Raw genomic sequence first — 19,250 nt, 5'->3', positions numbered from 1 at the left:
TTGAGATTGTGAGTTTCAGAAAGGCCTCATACCTGAGATCTAGGCCTGAGATTGTTGAGTTTCAGAAAGGCCTCATACCTGAGATCTAGGCCTGAGATTGTTGAGTTTCAGAAAGGCCTCATACCTGAGATCTAGGCTGAGATTGTTGAGTTTCAGAAAGGCCTCATACCTGAGATCTAGGCTTGAGATTGTTGAGTTTCAGAAAGACCTCATACCTGAGATCTAGGCCTGAGATTGTTGAGTTTCAGAAAGGCCTCATACCTGAGATCTAGGCTTGAGATTGTTGAGTTTCAGAGAGGCCTCATACCTGAGATCTAGGCCTGAGATTGTTGAGTTTCAGAAAGGCCTCATACCTGAGATCTAAGGCCTCATACCTGAGATCTAGGCTTGAGATTTTTCAGAGTTTCTAGGCCTGAGATTGTTGAGTTTCAGAAGACCTCATACCTGAGATCTAGGCCTGAGATTGTTGAGTTTCAGAAAGGCCTCATACCTGAGATCTAGGCTTGAGATTGTTGAGTTTCAGAAAGGCCTCATACCTGAGATCTAGGCTTGAGATTGTTGAGTTTCAGAGAGGCCTCATACCTGAGATCTAGGCCTGAGATTGTTGAGTTTCAGAGAGGCCTCATACCTGAGATCTAGGTCTGAGAATGTTGAGTTTCAGAAAGGCCTCATACCTGAGATCTAGGCCTGAGATTGTGGATCTGATAGGTTGCTGTAAAGATTAATTGTGAGTGTGCGTGCGTGTGTGTGCGTGCTTGTATGAGAACACAGTGTGTGTGTGTGTGTGTGTGTGTGAGTGTGTGTGTGTGTGTGTGTGTGTGTGTGTGTGTTTCAGGCATTGTCAGCATAAATACAATGAGTCAGCAGGAGGTTGGTTAGACAGCGTTCTTCTTTCCGTTCAACCTGAATATGCTGAGTGGTTAACCCTACCTTGCCTTGCACGATACGTAGAAACCTGGCCCATAAACTTCATGGAAATGTACTAAATATAGTCTACTAGTCTACTAATCTAAATATAGTCTACTAAAGTCTACTAAGTCTACTAAAGAACTTTCTAGAAATCCGATTGCCGTTTTGTCTTCTCAGTAAAGTAGTTTCATACCCACCAATATAATGAAGGAATTCTTAGGACCATTAGTTGGACCGAGTCTGATTGATCTGATGTTCCACTCCCGGATCGGGCTCAACGTCATTTCAACTGGGCTCTAGTTTAATTTGAGGAAATCAATGAGGACAGAAAGAGATGTTTTTATTTTTCAGCTGAATGAGGATTTTCTGTTGAATTTCAGTGTAACCTCCCTCTAATTGATTCTGTTGAAAAGTAGTTCACATCAACCCTTCTCCTAAGTCCTGCTAGCTATCAATATATCAGTCTACCAGTCTATCAGTCTACCAGTCTATCAGTCTATTCCCTATATAGTGCACTACTAGAGGCCTATGGGTCCTGGTCAAAAGTAGTGCACTATATAATGACAGAGGGAGGAAGACTGTGTCCAGATGCCAGTCTAGGTCCAGATGCCAGTCTAGGTCCAGATGCCAGCCTAGGTCCAGATGCTAGCCTAGGTCCAGATGCCAGCCTAGGTCCAGATGCCAGCCTAGGTTCAGATGCCAGCCTAGGTCCAGATGCCAGCCTAGGTTCAGATGCCAGCCTAGGTTCAGATGCCAGCCTAGGTTCAGATGCCAGTATAGGTCCAGATGCCAGTCAACGTTCAGATGCCAGTCAACGTCCAGATGCCAGTCTAGGTCCAGATGCCAGCCTAGGTCCAGATGCCAGTCTAGGTCCAGATGCCAGTCTAGGTCCAGATGCCAGTCTAGGTCCAGATGCCAGTCTAGGTCCAGATGCCAGCCTAGGTCCAGATGCCTGCCTAGGTTCAGATGCCAGCCTAGGTCCAGATGCCAGTCTAGGTTCAGATGCCAGCCTAGGTCCAGATGCCAGTCTAGGTTCAGATGCCAGCCTAGGTCCAGATGCCAGTCTAGGTCCAGATGCCAGCCTAGGTCCAGATGCCAGCCTAGGTCCAGATGCCTGCCTAGGTTCAGATGCCAGCCTAGGTCCAGATGCCAGTCTAGGTTCAGATGCCAGCCTAGGTCCAGATGCCAGTCTAGGTCCAGATGCCTGCCTAGGTTCAGATGCCAGCCTAGGTCCAGATGCCAGCCTAGGTTCAGATGCCTGCCTAGGTCCAGATGCCAGCTCAGTGTGTGTTGTGTCGTGCCCTGGCTTTGCTTGTGTGCATGAAAGTCAGTCATCTGTTGCATCATTGTGCATGTCTTAAAGCTATTGATAACACTTTCTGTGTTGAGATCTCTCTACCACACACCTGTGGTCAGTATCAGAGGAAAGGGTTGACTCACAGAGCTCTGATTTTTGTGATCCGTATCAGAGGAAAGTTGACTTTGCAGCTAAAAGAACGACAACTAAACATGAGTCTGCTGCCTTTGCTTCTGATGCCACAGATACTGCAAGGCCCCCCCCCTCCTTACCACGTGCTGTTAATGTGCTTGACATGCCTCTGTACAGTATTCATATGAAGTTCTTCAGGAACTGGATTTAAACCATAACCTGGTCCAAGATCAGTTTGTGCTCTCCCCGTCTCCATTTCTATCATTGTAAAAGCCAAACATGTTTTGGTATGATGATTCAATAAGTTAGTTGACGAGAGAAACAGACTGGCACCAGGCCGGACCACTAGGAAGTTAGTTGACGAGAGAGGAGAAACAGACTGGCACCAGGCCGGACCACTAGGAAGTTAGTTGAAGAGAGAAACAGACTGGCACCAGGCCAGACCACTAGGAAGTTAGTTGACGAGAGAAACAGACTGGCACCAGGCCGGACCACTAGGAAGTTAGTTGACGAGAGAAACAGACTGGCACCAGGCCGGACCACTAGGAAGTTAGTTGACGAGAGAAACAGACTGGCACCAGGCCGGACCACTAGGAAGTTAGTTGACGAGAGAAACAGACTGGCACCAGGCCGGACCACTAGGAAGTTAGTTGACGAGAGAGAAACAGACTGGCACCAGGCCGGACCACTGGCACCAGGCCGGACCACTAGGAAGTTAGTTGACGAGAGAAACAGACTGGCACCAGGCCGGACCACTAGGAAAACAGACTTAGTTGACGAGAGAAACAGACTGGCACCAGGCCGGACCACTAGGAAGTTAGTTGACGAGAGAAACAGACTGGCACCAGGCCGGACCACTAGGAAGTTAGTTGACGAGAGAAACAGACTGGCACCAGGCCGGACCACTAGGAAGTTAGTTGACGAGAGAAACAGACTGGCACCAGGCAGGACCACTAGGAAGTTAGTTGACGAGAGAAACAGACTGGCACCAGGCCGGACCACTAGGAAGTTAGTTGACGAGAGAAACAGACTGGCACCAGGCCGGACCACTAGGAAGTTAGTTGACGAGAGAAACAGACTGGCACCAGGCCGGACCACTAGGAAGTTAGTTGACGAGAGAAACAGACTGGCACCAGGCCGGACCACTAGGAAGTTAGTTGACGAGAGAGGAGAAACAGACTGGCACCAGGCCGGACCACTAGGAAGTTAGTTGACGAGAGAAACAGACTGGCACCAGGCCGGACCACTAGGAAGTTAGTTGACGAGAGAGAAACAGACTGGCACCAGGCCGGACCACTAGGAAGTTAGTTGACGAGAGAAACAGAGAAAACAGACTGGCACCAGGCCGGACCACTAGGAAGTTAGTTGACGAGAGAAACAGACTGGCACCAGGCCGGACCACTAGGAAGTTAGTTGACGAGAGAAACAGACTGGCACCAGGCCGGACCACTAGGAAGTTAGTTGACGAGAGAAACAGACTGGCACCAGGCCGGACCACTAGGAAGTTAGTTGACGAGAGAAACAGACTGGCACCAGGCCGGACCACTAGGAAGTTAGTTGACAGAGAAACAGACTGGCACCAGGCCGGACCACTAGGAAGTTAGTTGACGAGAGAAACAGACTGGCACCAGGCCGGACCACTAGGAAGTTAGTTGACGAGAGAAACAGACTGGCACCAGGCCGGACCACTAGGAAGTTAGTTGACGAGAGAAACAGACTGGCACCAGGCCGGACCACTAGGAAGTTAGTTGACGAGAGAAACAGACTGGCACCAGGCCGGACCACTAGGAAGTTAGTTGACGAGAGAAACAGACTGGCACCAGGCCGGACCACTAGGAAGTTAGTTGACGAGAGAAACAGACTGGCACCAGGCCGGACCACTAGGAAGTTAGTTGACGAGAGAAAAGACAGACTGGCACCAGGCCGGACCACTAGGAAGTTAGTTGACGAGAGAGAAACAGACTGGCACCAGGCCGGACCACTAGGAAGTTAGTTGACGAGAGAAAAACAGACTGGCACCAGGCCGGACCACTAGGAAGTTAGTTGACGAGAGAGGAGAAACAGACTGGCACCAGGCCGGACCACTAGGAAGTTAGTTGACGAGAGAAACAGACTGGCACCAGGCCGGACCACTAGGAAGTTAGACTTGCACCAGGCCGGACGAGAGAGAAACAGACTGGCACCAGGCCGGACCACTAGGAAGTTAGTTGACGAGAGAAACAGACTGGCACCAGGCCGGACCACTAGGAAGTTAGTTGACGAGAGAAACAGACTGGCACCAGGCCGGACCACTAGGAAGTTAGTTGACGAGAGAAACAGACTGGCACCAGGCCGGACCACTAGGAAGTTAGTTGACGAGAGAAACAGACTGGCACCAGGCCGGACCACTAGGAAGTTAGTTGACGAGAGAAACAGACTGGCACCAGGCCGGACCACTAGGAAGTTAGTTGACGAGAGAAACAGACTGGCACCAGGCCGGACCACTAGGAAGTTAGTTGACGAGAGAGGAGAAACAGACTGGCACCAGGCCGGACCACTAGGTTCCACCTATATAACGTAAAGAATCTGTGTGGTGACTGAGCCCTGTCCCACCTGTCTGGCTGGAGCAGCCTGCTACTTTTAATGATCAAATTAATGCAACCAACCAACCAATCCTCCATCCTCCCAGGTGCGAGAGCTTCGTAAGAAGGCGGAGGCCTACAGACAGAGGGCGTGGGGGACCCATTTCTCCCGCCTCCACCTCAACCAGATCCTGTCGGACCAGAACCAGCTGTGGGAGGCCTCCACCCCTTCCTCCTCTAACCTCAGCTCTGGGACAGGTTCTGGGGACGGGGAGGAAGACAGGAGTCCTACCTCCCAGGCTCTGGAGCTCGCTAGGTGAGGGAGACCGACCACAGAGCTGGCTATAGCATGACATTAGCATGTCTTTAGTGTGGGCTGGATGTGTAGTACATCTGTCTCAGGATTTCCCATAGATGGGGTGCAACTTTCGGCCTTAAAATCGGGCTTCTGTAAGTATAGAATGAAATTGAAATCAAGTGTAGCCAAATGATTAGACTCAGAAGCAGAGCCACATGTTTCTGGGTAGAAGCCACAGAGCTGGATGGGGGGGTTGACCCAGCTATATGGACTGGGGGAAACTGATGCTGAGAGTCCTTTACTGGGGTCTTAATACATCTGACCTATTAAGGTCATGTTCTGTGTGTGACCCTCCTCCTCTCCCTGTGTGTCTGTAGGGTTGACAGTAGCTCCAGCTCCGTAGTCGGACCCCCTCCCCTCACCCCCGTGTCCAGTAGAAGGAGCTCCACCCGGGGGGCTGGGGACACAGCAGACCCCCCTGGTCACCCTAACCCTGGAGCCCTTAACCTACCTGTTCAGAGGAGACTAGCCTGGGAGGAGGAGACAGGGGCTGGGGGTGGAACGGGGGAGGAGAGAGAGGAAGAGGAGGACAAGGAGAGAAAGGATGAGAGAAAGGAGAGAAAGGATGAGTATGTGGTTGTTTCATTCCCTCTCCATTTCCTGTTGATTTCTGCTTTCACTGAGTGGCTTTGAGTTCTCTGTTACCTCCACTCTGTTTATATCCATATTGGAGACGGTCAGTTCTGTTACCTCCACTCTGTTTATATCCATATTGGAGACGGTCAGTTCTGTTACCTCCACTCTGTTTTTATCCATATAGGAGACAGTCAGTTCTGTTACCTCTGTTTATATCCATATTGGAGACGGTCAGTTCTGTTACCTCCACTCTGTTTATATCCATATTGGAGACGGTCAGTTCTGTTACCTCCACTCTGTTTTTATCCATATTGGAGATGGTCAGTTCTGTTACCTCCACTCTGTTTATATCCATATTGGAGACGGTCAGTTCTGTTACCTCCACTCTGTTTTTATATCCATATTGTTTATATCCATATTGAGATGGTTCTGTTACAGTTCCATATTGGAGACGGTGTTACCTCCACTCTGTTTATATCCATATTGGAGACGGTCAGTTCTGTTACCTCCACTCTGTTTATATCCATATTGGAGATGGTCAGTTCTGTTACCTCCACTCTGTTTATATCCATATTGGAGACGGTCAGTTCTGTTACCTCCACTCTGTTTATATCCATATTGGAGATGGTCAGTTCTGTTACCTCCACTCTGTTTATATCCATATTGGAGATGGTCAGTTCTGTTACCTCCACTCTGTTTTTATCCATATAGGAGACGGTCAGTTCTGTTACCTCCACTCTGTTTATATCCATATTGGAGACGGTCAGTTCTGTTACCTCCACTCTGTTTATATCCATATTGGAGACGGTCAGTTCTGTTACCTCCACTCTGTTTATATCCATATTGGAGACGGTCAGTTCTGTTACCTCCACTCTGTTTATATCCATATTGGAGACGGTCAGTTCTGTTACCTCCACTCTGTTTATATCCATATTGGAGACGGTCAGTTCTGTTACCTCCACTCTGTTTATATCCATATTGGAGACGGTCAGTTCTGTTACCTCCACTCTGTTTATATCCATATTGGAGACGATCATCATTTTGTTACTTATTTTAAGAGCTACTATTTTTAGAGACACGGTGTGACTCTGTCCTGTCTCTGTCTGTCTGTCTGTCTGTCTGTCTGTCTGTCTGTCTGTCTGTCTGTCTGTCTGTCTGTCTGTCTGTCTGTCTGTCTGTCTGTCTGTCTGTCTGTCTGTCTGTCTGTCTGTCTGTCTGTCTGTCTGTCTGTCTGTCTGTCTGTCTGTCTGTCTGTCTGTCTGCCTGTCTGTCTGCCTGCCTGTCTGCCTGCCTGTCTGCCTGTCTGTCTGTCTGTCTGCCTGCCTGCCTGTCTGCCTGTGTTCCAGACTGAGGGTGCTGGACCATCGTTCGTTGTCTGTAGCAGGCTCCCACAGGTCCAGAGAGGGTGGCAGGATGCCCACACCCACACTGCAAAGGATCGCTACTGTTCAGAGAACTCACCACGACCTGACGACTCCAGCCACTGGTAACCTAGCAGATATATTGTTGACATATTGTTTTTATTTTTGTGACAAACTTTTTATTCAAATGTTTCTTTTTGAGAGAGAGAGGTTACTGGTACAAAAACAATCAAATAAATTATCCAGGGACAATGTTTGGTCCTGTCCAGTCTGTGTTTGTCTACAGTAGCAGTTTCACCATGACCATAAACTAGGTGATAGTGGAAACAAGCCAACTAACTACTGTGTTGAGGTAGTTTCACCATAAACTAGGTGATAGTGGAAACAAGCCAACTAACTACTGTGTTGAGGCAGTTTAACCATGATCATAAACTAGGTGATATAGTGGAAACAAGCCAACTAACTACTGTGTTGAGGTAGTTTCACCATGACCATAAACTAGGTGATAGTGGAAACAAGCCGATGTCAGACTCATCATCTTCCCACCTTAGCTTGCATCCAGCCGACACTTTTTCAAAAACTCTTTTTATCTTCACAGTTCAGTTATGGGTCACATCAATATAATAGACTAAACTCACTGTTTTCAACATTTTACATGACAGTTGAATCATTTAGCAGACACTCATATCCAGAGCATCTTATAGACAATACCATTCAGTTTAGTAGATAAACAACCACATATCAAAGCATGGTTCATTACTTCTGTTCTGTGTTGAATTGAAGAAAAAAAACTTTATTGATCCACAGAGGGTAAACGTGATCACCTTGTCTAATGTCTTGTCAGGAGGTGCTATCCTGGTGTCTCCTCCTAAGATGGAGGCTAACGGCTGGGCGAAGAGAAGTGAACCTCCGTTGGGTAAAACCCGTTCCCCATTTAAACCCCTCTCTCTGGCCTCGCCACAACGAGCAGCCAGACAGGTAACATTCTACACCGCTGGATATTGGGATAGTTGGGTAGAGCTTCTCCTTGGTGAGAAGATGCATCTTGTAGTATTTATAGGCTTCTCCTTGGTGAGAAGATGCATCTTGTAGTATTTATAGGCTTCTCCTTGGTGAGAAGATACATCTTGTAGTATTTATAGGCTTCTCCTTGGTGAGAAGATACATCTTGTAGTATTTATAGGCTTCTCCTTGGTGAGAAGATGCATCTTGTAGTATTTATAGGCTTCTCCTTGGTGAGAAGATACATCTTGTAGTATTTATAGGCTTCTCCTTGGTGAGAAGATGCATCTTGTAGTATTTATAGGCTTCTCCTTGGTGAGAAGATACATCTTGTAGTATTTATAGGCTTCTCCTTGGTGAGAAGATAGATCTTGTAGTATTTATAGGCTTCTCCTTGGTGAGAAGATTCATCTTGTAGTATTTATAGGCTTCTCCTTGGTGAGAAGATTCATCCTGTAGTATTTATAGGCAGGGTTACTGTAAAAACACGTTGTGATAACTGCTGTGCTGATTTTAAAAAGTTTTATAAATCGATTTGATTGATTGATTGTATTTGCTAGTGGTTCGACTAAGATAAGGACATTGTCCCGGCTGGTTGTAATGCCTATGTCTTGTTAATGCTATCTGTTGTACGTTCCTCTAGTCTGGTTAGTTAGTGAATCTGGGGGCGGCAGGGTAGCCTAGTGGTTAGAGCGTTGGACTAGTGACCGGAAGGTTGCGAGTTCAAGCCCCCGAGCTGACAAGGTACAAATCTGTCGTTCTGCCCCTGAACAGGCAGTTAACACACTGTTCCTAGACCGTCATTGAAAATAAGAATTTGTTCTTAACTGACTTGCCTGGTTAAATAAAAGGTAAAATAAATAAATCAAATAAAATCTGATGTTGTGTCTCGATCAGAATGAGGAGCGGAACCAGCCCCAGTCCTCTCCTGCAGCAGGGGTGACTACTGTGGACCCCCTCCCCCTGAGAGAGGACTCCTGGTCGGGGGAGACCTCTCCGGAGAACCCCCCTGATCCTCCACCGGAGGCCAAACCCTCCCGTAAACGCACTACCAGCGGACAACCCAACGCCCGCATCCAGGGGACGCTCAGAGACCCAGAGTTCCAACATAACGGTAACTGTCCTGAGGACCTCAATGGTACCTAGTGTAGTAGTGTGGTGTGGTACTGTAGTAGTGTGGTGTGGTACTGTAGTAGTGTGGTGTGGTACTGTAGTAGTGTGGTGTGGTACTGTGTGTAGTGTGGTACTGTAGTAGTGTGGTACTGTAGTGGTGTGGTGTGGTACTGTAGTGGTGTGGTACTGTAGTAGTGTGGTACTGTAGTAGTGTGGTACTGTAGTAGTGTGGTGTGGTACTGTAGTAGTGTGGTACTGTAGTAGTGTGGTACTGTAGTAGTGTGGTACTGTCTGTCATAATGGTAACTGTCCTGATGACCTCACTGGTACCAACTGTAGTAGTGTGGTACTGTAGTGGTGTGGTGTGGTACTGTAGTGGTGTGGTGTGGTACTGTAGTGGTGTGGTACTGTAGTGTAGTAGTGGTGTACTGTAGTGTGTGGTGTGTGGTGTGGTACTGTAGTGGTGTGGTACTGTAGTGGTGTGGTACTGTAGTGTGGTACTGTGTGGTACTGTAGTAGTGTGGTACTGTAGTGGTGTGGTACTGTAGTAGTGTGGTACTGTAGTGGTGTGGTACTGTAGTGTGGTACTGTAGTGTGTGGTACTGTAGTAGTGTGGTATTGTAGTGGTGTGGTGTGGTACTGTAGTGGTGTGGTACTGTAGTGGTGTGGTACTGTAGTGGTGTGGTACTGTAGTAGTGTGGTGTGGTACTGTAGTGGTGTGGTACTGTAGTAGTGTGGTACTGTAGTGGTGTGGTACTGTAGTAGTGTGGTGTGGTACTGTAGTGGTGTGGTACTGTAGTGGTGTGGTACTGTAGTGGTGTGGTACTGTAGTGGTGTGGTACTGTAGTAGTGTGGTACTGTAGTGGTGTGGTACTGTAGTAGTGTGGTACTGTAGTAGTGTGGTACTGTCTGTCATAATGGTAACTGTCCTGGACCTGGTGGTACCTACTGTAGTAGTGGGTACCTACTGTGTGTGGTAGTGTGGTGTGGTACTGTAGTAGTGTGGTGTGGTACTGTAGTGGTGTAGTACTGTAGTGTGTGGTACTGTAGTGTGTGGTACTGTAGTAGTGTGGTACTGTAGTGTGGTACTGTAGTAGTGTGGTACTGTAGTAATAGTGGTGTGGGTACTGTGTGTGTGGTACTGTAGTAGTGTGGTACTGTAGTGGTGTGGTACTGTAGTACTGTAGTGTGTGGTACTGTAGTGGTGTGGTACTGTAGTGGTGTGGTACTGTAGTACTGTGGTGTGGTACTGTAGTGTGGTGTGGTACTGTAGTGGTGTGGTACTGTAGTGGTGTGGTACTGTAGTGGTGTGGTACTGTAGTAGTAATGGTACTGTAGGTGTGGTACTGTAGTGGTGTGGTACTGTAGTAGTGTGTGGTACTGTAGTGGTGTGGTACTGTAGTGTGGTACTGTAGTAGTGTGGTACTGTAGTAGTGTGTGTGTGGTACTGTAGTGGTGTGGTACTGTAGTAGTGTGGTACTGTAGTGGTGTGGTACTGTAGTAGTGTGGTACTGTAGTGGTGTGGTACTGTAGTAGTGTGGTACTGTAGTAGTGTGGTACTGTGTGGTAATGTAGTAGTGTGGTACTGTAGTAGTGTGGTGGTACTGGTACCTGTGGTACTGTAGTAGTGTGGTACTGTAGTAGTGTGGTGTGTGGTACTGTAGTAGTGTGGTACTGTAGTAGTGTGGTACTGTAGTAGTGTGGTACTGTAGTAGTGTGGTACTGTAGTAGTGTGGTACTGTACTGTAGTGTGTGGTACTGTAGTAGTGTGGTACTGTAGTAGTGTGGTACTGTAGTAGTGTGGTACTGTAGTAGTACTGTAGTAGTGTGGTACTGTAGTAGTGTGGTACTGTAGTAGTGTGGTACTGTAGTGTGTGTGGTGGTACTGTAGTAGTGTGGTACTGTAGTAGTGTGGTACTGTAGTGTGTGGTACTGTGGGTAACTGTCCTGATGACCTCACTGGTACCAACTGTAGTGGTGTGGTACTGTAGTAGTGTGGTGTGGTACTGTAGTGGTGTGGTACTGTAGTAGTGTGGTACTGTAGTGGTGTGGTGTGGTACTGTAGTGGTGTGGTACTGTAGTAGTGTGGTGTGGTACTGTAGTGGTGTGGTACTGTAGTGGTGTGGTACTGTAGTAGTGTGGTACTGTAGTGGTGTGGTACTGTAGTGGTGTGGTACTGTGGTACTGTAGTGTGTGGTACTGTAGTAGTGTGGTACTGTAGTAGTGGTGTGGTACTGTAGTAGTGTGGTACTGTACTGTAGTAGTGTGGTGGTACTGTAGTGGTGTGGTACTGTACTGTAGTGTGGTACTGTGTGGTACTGTAGTGTGGTACTGTAGTAGTGTGTGGTACTGTAGTGGTGTGGTACTGTAGTAGTGTGGTACTGTGGTGTGGTACTGTAGTAGTGTGGTACTGTAGTGGTGTGGTACTGTGGTGGTACTGTGGTACTGTGTGGTACTGTAGTGGTGTGTGGTACTGTACTGTAGTGTGGTACTGTAGTAGTGTGGTGTGGTACTGTAGTAGTGTGGTACTGTAGTAGTGTGGTACTGTAGTGGTGTGGTACTGTAGTAGTGTGTGTGGTACTGTAGTAGTGGTACTGGTACTGTGTAGTGGTACTGTAGTAGTGTGGTACTGTAGTGTGTGGTACTGTAGTACTGTGTGTGGTACTGTAGTAGTGTGGTACTGTAGTAGTGTGGTACTGTGTGTGTGGTACTGTAGTGGTGTGGTACTGTAGTAGTGTGGTACTGTAGTAGTAGTGTGTTGGTACTGTAGTGGTGTGGTACTGTAGTGGTGTGGTACTGTAGTGGTGTGGTACTGTAGTAGTGTGGTACTGTAGTAGTGTGGTACTGTAGTAGTGTGGTACTGTAGTGGTGTGGTACTGTGGTGTAGTGGTACTGTAGTGTGGTACTGTGGTGTGGTACTGTAGTAGTGTGGTACTGTAGTGGTGTGGTACTGTAGTAGTGTGGTACTGTGTGGTGGGTACTGTAGTAGTGGTACTGGTACTGTAGTAGTGTGGTACTGTCTGTGGTACTGTATAATGTGTACTGTGGTGTGGTACTGTAGTGTGTGGTACTGTGTACTGTGGTGTGGTACTGTAGTGTGTGGTACTGTAGTGTGTGGTACTGTAGTAGTGTGGTACTGTAGTAGTGTGGTACTGTAGTAGTGTGGTACTGTAGTAGTGTGGTACTGTAGTAGTGTGGTGTGGTACTGTAGTGGTGTGGTACTGTAGTGGTGTGGTACTGTAGTGGTGTGGTACTGTAGTGGTGTGGTACTGTAGTAGTGTGGTACTGTAGTGGTACTGTAGTAGTGTGGTACTATAGTAGTGTGGTACTATAGTAGTGTGGTACTATAGTGGTGTGGTACTATAGTAGTGTGGTACTGTAGTAGTGTGGTACTGTCTGTCTACGAACAGCGTCAGCAGTTGAACCCGAACATCTAAATTTCCTTGGTTTTTGACTGATCAAACCACTTTTACATTACTGGCATATGGGATGCTGTATCTGTGTCTTTAGTTCAACCTGTGTGATGTTGTCCCATCACATCATCACCCAAATAGTTATGGGCCAATAAAAACACTGCATTGCCTCATCAAAGACCGTTTACGAGACTTAAATGCTCATATAAATGTGACAATGAGTGTCATTTACCGTTGATGGGAGGTGTGTGTGTGTCAGGTTTCCGCCACCTCTACAGTATATAGGTCAGTCTGTCTGACTGAGTCCCTGTGGGGTGGGGTCTCTCTCTCTCTCTCTCTCTCTCTCTCTCTCTCTACTGCTGAGACATCTTTACAGTTTGTGGCTTTTCTCAGCATATTCTACTGTTGCATAACAAAACCTGGTCCCAGATCTGTTGTAAGTCCGCTCCTCATTCCTTCCCGCCATCCCAGATATTGTCTAGTGTTGTAGTTCCTAGCTGCTTCTTTCTCCTCAGGACAAAAGATACAGAAGTCGGTGCCAGGGTATCACAATTGGGGGAATTCCCTTTCTCTCTCCCAGAGTCCTCACCTCTTTCTCTTCCTCACGTCTCCCTCCATTCCTGACTCCACTCCAGAACCCCCCCCTCCCCCACCCCCCCCCATTCAGTTTATTTTCTGAATAATAGGCCTACACCTGGGGTATAAACACCTGAGGTATAAACACCTGGGGTAGAAAGACCTGGGGTAGAAAGACCTGGGGTAGAAAGACCTGGGGTAGAAAGACCTGAGGTAGAAAGACCTGGGGTAGAAAGACCTGAGGTAGAAAGACCTGAGGTAGAAAGACCTGGGGTAGAAAGACCTGAGGTAGAAAGACCTGGGGTAGAAAGACCTGGGGTAGAAAGACCTGGGGTAGAAAGACCTGGGGTAGAAAGACCTGAGGTAGAAAGACCTGGGGTAGAAAGACCTGGGGTAGAAAGACCTGAGGTAGAAAGACCTGGGATAGAAAGACCTGGGGTAGAAAGACCTGGGTAGAAAGACCTGGGGGTAGAAAGACCTGGGGTAGAAAGACCTGGGGTAGAAAGACCTGGGGTAGACCTGGGGTAGAAAGACCTGGGGTAGAAAGACCTGGGGTAGAAAGACCTGAGGTAGAAAGACCTGGGGTAGGGTAGAAAGACCTGAGGTAGAAAGACCTGGGGTAGAAAGACCTGGGGTAGAAAGACCTGGGGTAGAAAGACCTGGGGTAGAAAGACCTGGGGTAGAAAGACCTGGGTAGAAAGACCTGGGGTATAAAGACCTGGGGAAAGACCTGGGGTAGAAAGACCTGAGGTAGAAAGACCTGAGGTAAAAGACCTGGGTAGAAAGACCTGGGGTAGAAAGACCTGAGGTAGAAAGACCTGGGGTAGAAAGACCTGGGGTAGAAAGACCTGAGGTATAAAGACCTGAGATATGAAAGACCTGAGGTAGAAAGACCTGGGGTAGAAAGACCTGAGGTAAGAAGCACCGGAGGTAGAAACTACTATGGAGTTGATTGGAAGACAACAGGCTATAACTGCAGAAGTATTGTGCATCATGTGTAATAACATGGAACTCTAAAATGTACTGTTATCTAGACATTTACATGTAACCCATAAACAACAACAACTAACAGAACAGGCGTCCATTGTCTTCTCTACTCTAGGTAATTTAGGCCTGAGGACGTCTGAGCTGCTGCTGTGTCCTGGTGGTGGCTGTGGAACTGATGATGAAGGTAATGTAGCAGTAACACGCTTCTTCACATTAGTCTGATAATGAAGGTAATGTAGCAGTAACAAGCTTCTTGACATTAGTCTGATAATGAAGGTAATGTAGCAGTAACAAGCTTCCTCACGTTAGTCTGATAATGAAGGTAATGTAGCAGTAACAAGCTTCTTCACATTAGTCTGATAATGAAGGTAATGTAGCAGTAACAAGCTTCTTCACATTAGTCTGATAATGAAGGTAATGTAGCAGTAACAAGCTTCTTCACATTAGTCTGATAATGAAGGTAATGTAGCAGTAACACACTTCTTCACATTAGTCTGATAATGAAGGTAATGTAGCAGTAACAAGCTTCTTCACATTAGTCTGATAATGAAGGTAATGTAGCAGTAACAAGCTTCCTCGCGTTAGTCTGATAATGAAGGTAATGTAGCAGTAACAAGCTTCTTCACACCAGTCTGATAATGAAGATAATATGTAGCAGTAACACGTTACTTCACATTAGTCTGATAATGAAGGTAATGTAGCAGTAACGCTTCTTCACATTAGTCTGATAATGAAGATAATGTAGCAGTAACACACTTCTTCACATTAGTCTGATAATGAAGGTAATGTAGCAGTAACAAGCTTCTTCACATTAGTCTGATAATGAAGGTAATGTAGCAGTAACAAGCTTCTTCACATTAGTCTGATAATGAAGGTAATGTAGCAGTAACAAGCTTCTTCACATTAGTCTGATAATGAAGGTAATGTAGCAGTAACACGCTTCTTCACATTAGTCTGATAATGAAGGTAATGTAGCAGTAACAAGCTTCTTCACATTAGTCTGATAATGAAGGTAATGTAGCAGTAACAAGCTTCCTCACGTTAGTCTGATAATGAAGGTAATGTAGCAGTAACAAGCTTCTTCACATTAGTCTGATAATGAAGGTAATGTAGCAGTAACAAGCTTCTTCACATTAGTCTGATAATGAAGGTAATGTAGCAGTAACACGCTTCTTCACATTAGTCTGATAATGAAGGTAATGTAGCAGTAACAAGCTTCTTCACATTAGTCTGATAATGAAGGTAATGTAGCAGTTTCTTCACGTTAGTCTGATAATGAATAATGTAGCAGTAACAAGCTTCTTCACATTAGCCTGATAATGAAGGTAATGTAGCAGTAACAAGCTTCTTCACATTAGTCTGATAATGAAGGTAATGTAGCAGTAACAAGCTTCTTCACGTTAGTCTGATAATGAAGGTAATGTAGCAGTAACAAGCTTCTTCACATTAGTCCTGATAATGAAGGTAATGTAGCAGTTACAAGCTTCTTCACATTAGTCTGATAATGAAGGTAATGTAGCAGTAACACAGCTTCTTCACATTAGTCTGATAATGAAGGTAATGTAGCAGTAACAAGCTTCTTCACATTAGTCTGATAATGAAGGTAATGTAGCAGTAACAAGCTTCTGGGTTAGTCTGATAATGAAGTGTTAACAAGCTTCACATTAGTCTGAAGGTAATGTAGCAGTAACGCTTCTTCACATTAGTCTGATAATGAAGATAATGTAGCAGTAACACACTTCTTCACATTAGTCTGATAATGAAGGTAATGTAGCAGTAACAAGCTTCTTCACATTAGTCTGATAATGAAGGTAATGTAGCAGGAATAAGCTTCTTCACATTAGTCTGATAATATGTACATTTTCTGGTTCATTTAGAAACCTAAACTTAGATATGTGTTTTTGGTTGTTGAATCAATTAGACGATGCCCATTTCAGGCTTATAAATATATATTTTATTTTTTTATCTGGCTAACTCCTTTATCCTGTTTTGTAGTATACCTTTCTGGTGTCCTGGACTTCTGGATAAATTAAAGCTCAGTTTATCACAAGTACACTAACTATGCTGATGTTGGTCTTCAGTGTTAAAGGCAGGCTTAGGGGTAATTTCAGTGTTAAAGGCAGGCTTAGGGGTCATTTCAGTGTTAAAGGCAGGCTTAGGGGTCATTTCAGTGTTAAAGTCAGGCTTAGGGGTCATTTCAGTGTTAAAGTCAGGCTTAGGGGTCATTTCAGTGTTAAAGTCAGGCTTAGGGGTCATTTCAGTGTTAAAGTCAGGCTTAGGGGTCATTTCAGTGTTAAAGGCAGGCTTAGGCAGGGCAGGCTTAGGGGTAATTTCAGTGTTAAAGTCAGGCTTAGGGGTCATTTCAGTGTTAAAGGCAGGCTTAGGGGTAATTTCAGTGTTAAAGGCAGGCTTAGGGGTCATTTCAGTGTTAAAGGCAGGCTTAGGGGTCATTTCAGTGTTAAAGTCAGGCTTAGGGGTCATTTCAGTGTTAAAGTCAGGCTTAGGGGTCATTTCAGTGTTAAAGTCTTGATACAAGGGAAGTGACACCCCCTCTTACACTAAATCAAATTAGACATTTGCTTCAATATCTCCATGACATAAAACATAAAGGATAGCTGAGGTTCTAAATCTTTGGGAGTCAGCCGATCACTCTCTCCCCGACCTGGCTAACCCCTGACCCCTGGCCCTTGGTGACCCTCCAGATGACAGGATGTCCCAGATCTCATCCAGGTCAGCAGCGTCCTGCTCTATGGCCTCCCAGGTCCTGGACCGAGCCCAGAGGAGGAAGGACCACTTCTGGGGGAAGAGATAACAGGAAGCACAATAACCAGACTACTAGACTGAATCTGGGTTTATATAACCAGACTACTAGACTGAATCTGGGTTTATATAACCAGAGTGTCCTGACTACTAGGTAGAATCTGGGTTTATATAACCAGACTACTAGACTGAATCTGGGTTTATATAACCAGAGTGTCCAGACTACTAGACTGAATCTGGGTTTATATAACCAGAGTGTCCAGACTACTAGACTGAATCTGGGTTTATATAACCAGAGTGTCCAGACTACTAGACTGAATCTGGGTTTATATAACCAGAGTGTCCAGACTACTAGACTGAATCTGGGTGTATATAACCAGAGTGTCCAGACTACTAGACTGAATCTGGGTGTATATAACCAGAGTGTCCAGACTACTAGACTGAATCTGGGTGTATATAACCAGAGTGTCCTGACTACTAGGCTGAATCTGGGTTTATATAACCAGACTACTAGACTGAATCTGGGTTTATATAACCAGAGTGTCCAGACTACTAGACTGAATCTGGGTTTATATAACCAGACTACTAGATGAATCTGGGTGTATATAACCAGAGTGTCCTGACTACTAGACTGAATCTGGGTGTATATAACCAGAGTGTCCTGACTACCAGACTGAATCTGAATCTGACTGAATCTGGGTGTATATAACCAGAGTGTCCAGACTACTACTAGAATCTGGGTTTATATGTCCAACTACAGACTGAATCTATATAACCAGACTGAATCTGGGTGTATATAACCAGAGTGTCCAGACTACTAGACTGAATCTGGGTTTATATAACCAGACTACTAGATTGAATCTGGGTGTATATAACCAGAGTGTCCTGACTACTAGACTGAATCTGGGTGTATATAACCAGAGTGTCCTGACTACTAGACTGAATCTGGGTGTATATAACCAGACTACTAGACTGAATCTGGGTGTATATAACCAGAGTGTCCAGACTACTAGACTGAATCTGGGTTTATATAACCAGACTACTAGACTGAATCTGGGTGTATATAACCAGAGTGTCCTGACTACTAGACTGAATCTGGGTGTATATAACCAGAGTGTCCAGACTACCAGACTGAATCTGGGTGTATATAACCAGAGTGTCCAGACTACTAGACTGAATCTGGGTTTATATAACCAGAGTGTCCTGACTACTAGACTGAATCTGGGTGTATATAACCAGAGTGTTTGATACCCTCCCTATTTGAATGAATTCAGATGTTTTGTAATAATGTATTGAATGAAGTGTAAAGAACTAGGTTTGTATTTATTTTAAATTATTTTGTTTTATTATATGGAGAACCACTTTTTTATTGTAATTTATATTTTTACTGTATTATCGATAACTTATCTTTGTACTGTATTATCGATAACTTATCTTTTTACTGTATTATCGATTCTGCATTGTTCATATATTTCTTGATACACTATCCTTGTTGGAAAGTGAATTTTGCACTACTACTGCTACTACGAATCAACATTGATGCAATTGAAACATGTTGTATAGGTTTGTATTAGAGATATACACTGTGTGGATACAACAACTGTTGAGAGAAAATATTAAATAAATGTTGGAACAATCGGTATGCATTCAGCTGTCCCATTGACTTCCTGTACATAGAATACCCTTTGTATCCATTCAACTGTGTCATTGACTTCCTGTACATAGAATAGCCTTTTGTAGAAATTCACTGCAATATTGTTGTTCCTTAGGTGATGGACGTGTTTCATTTAATCAACATGTGATTGACTGCTTCCCAAAATAGCACCCTAGTCCTTTAACTCAGCCTTCAGAAGATATTGGGGCGGCAGGGTAGCCTAGCGGTTAGTGTTGGTACTAGTAACCGGAAGGTTTGCAAGTTCAAATCCCTGAACTGACATGGTACAAATCTGTCGTTCTGCCCCTGAACAGGCAGTTAACCCACTGTTCCTAGGCCGTCAATGAAAATAAGAATTTGTTCTTAACTGACTTAACTAGTTAAATAAAGGTTAAAAAAATATATATATATTCACACCCCTTGACTTTTTCCACATTTTGTTGTCTTGCAGCGTGAGTTTAACATGGATTAAATTGAGATTTTATGTCACTGTCCCAACACACAATAAATACCCTATAATGTCATAGTAGAATTAGAATTTATGCAAATTA

General features: G+C 45.3%; 1 protein-coding gene across 1 annotated transcript in view; it reads left to right on the top strand.

The window, feature by feature from the left end:
• The window catches only part of mdm1 (Mdm1 nuclear protein), a 27,257-nt gene extending 9,619 nt beyond the window's left edge, over window positions 1-17,638 (top strand). Inside the window, exons 9-15 of the mRNA XM_042314972.1 lie at window positions 5,007-5,215; window positions 5,575-5,826; window positions 7,180-7,319; window positions 8,039-8,172; window positions 9,094-9,310; window positions 14,401-14,469; window positions 16,988-17,638. Coding sequence (XP_042170906.1) covers window positions 5,007-5,215; window positions 5,575-5,826; window positions 7,180-7,319; window positions 8,039-8,172; window positions 9,094-9,310; window positions 14,401-14,469; window positions 16,988-17,097 — 1,131 coding nt within the window. The 3' untranslated portion in view covers window positions 17,098-17,638. The remainder of the gene's footprint in view (window positions 1-5,006; window positions 5,216-5,574; window positions 5,827-7,179; window positions 7,320-8,038; window positions 8,173-9,093; window positions 9,311-14,400; window positions 14,470-16,987) is intronic.
• The last annotated feature ends 1,612 nt before the right edge of the window (window positions 17,639-19,250 follow it).

This window comes from Oncorhynchus tshawytscha, unplaced genomic scaffold (assembly GCF_018296145.1).
Source record: "Oncorhynchus tshawytscha isolate Ot180627B unplaced genomic scaffold, Otsh_v2.0 Un_contig_648_pilon_pilon, whole genome shotgun sequence".
NCBI lineage: Eukaryota > Metazoa > Chordata > Actinopteri > Salmoniformes > Salmonidae > Oncorhynchus > Oncorhynchus tshawytscha.
The sequence above is the reverse complement of the archived record's forward strand: the minus strand, read 5'-3'. Positions and strand labels throughout refer to the sequence as shown.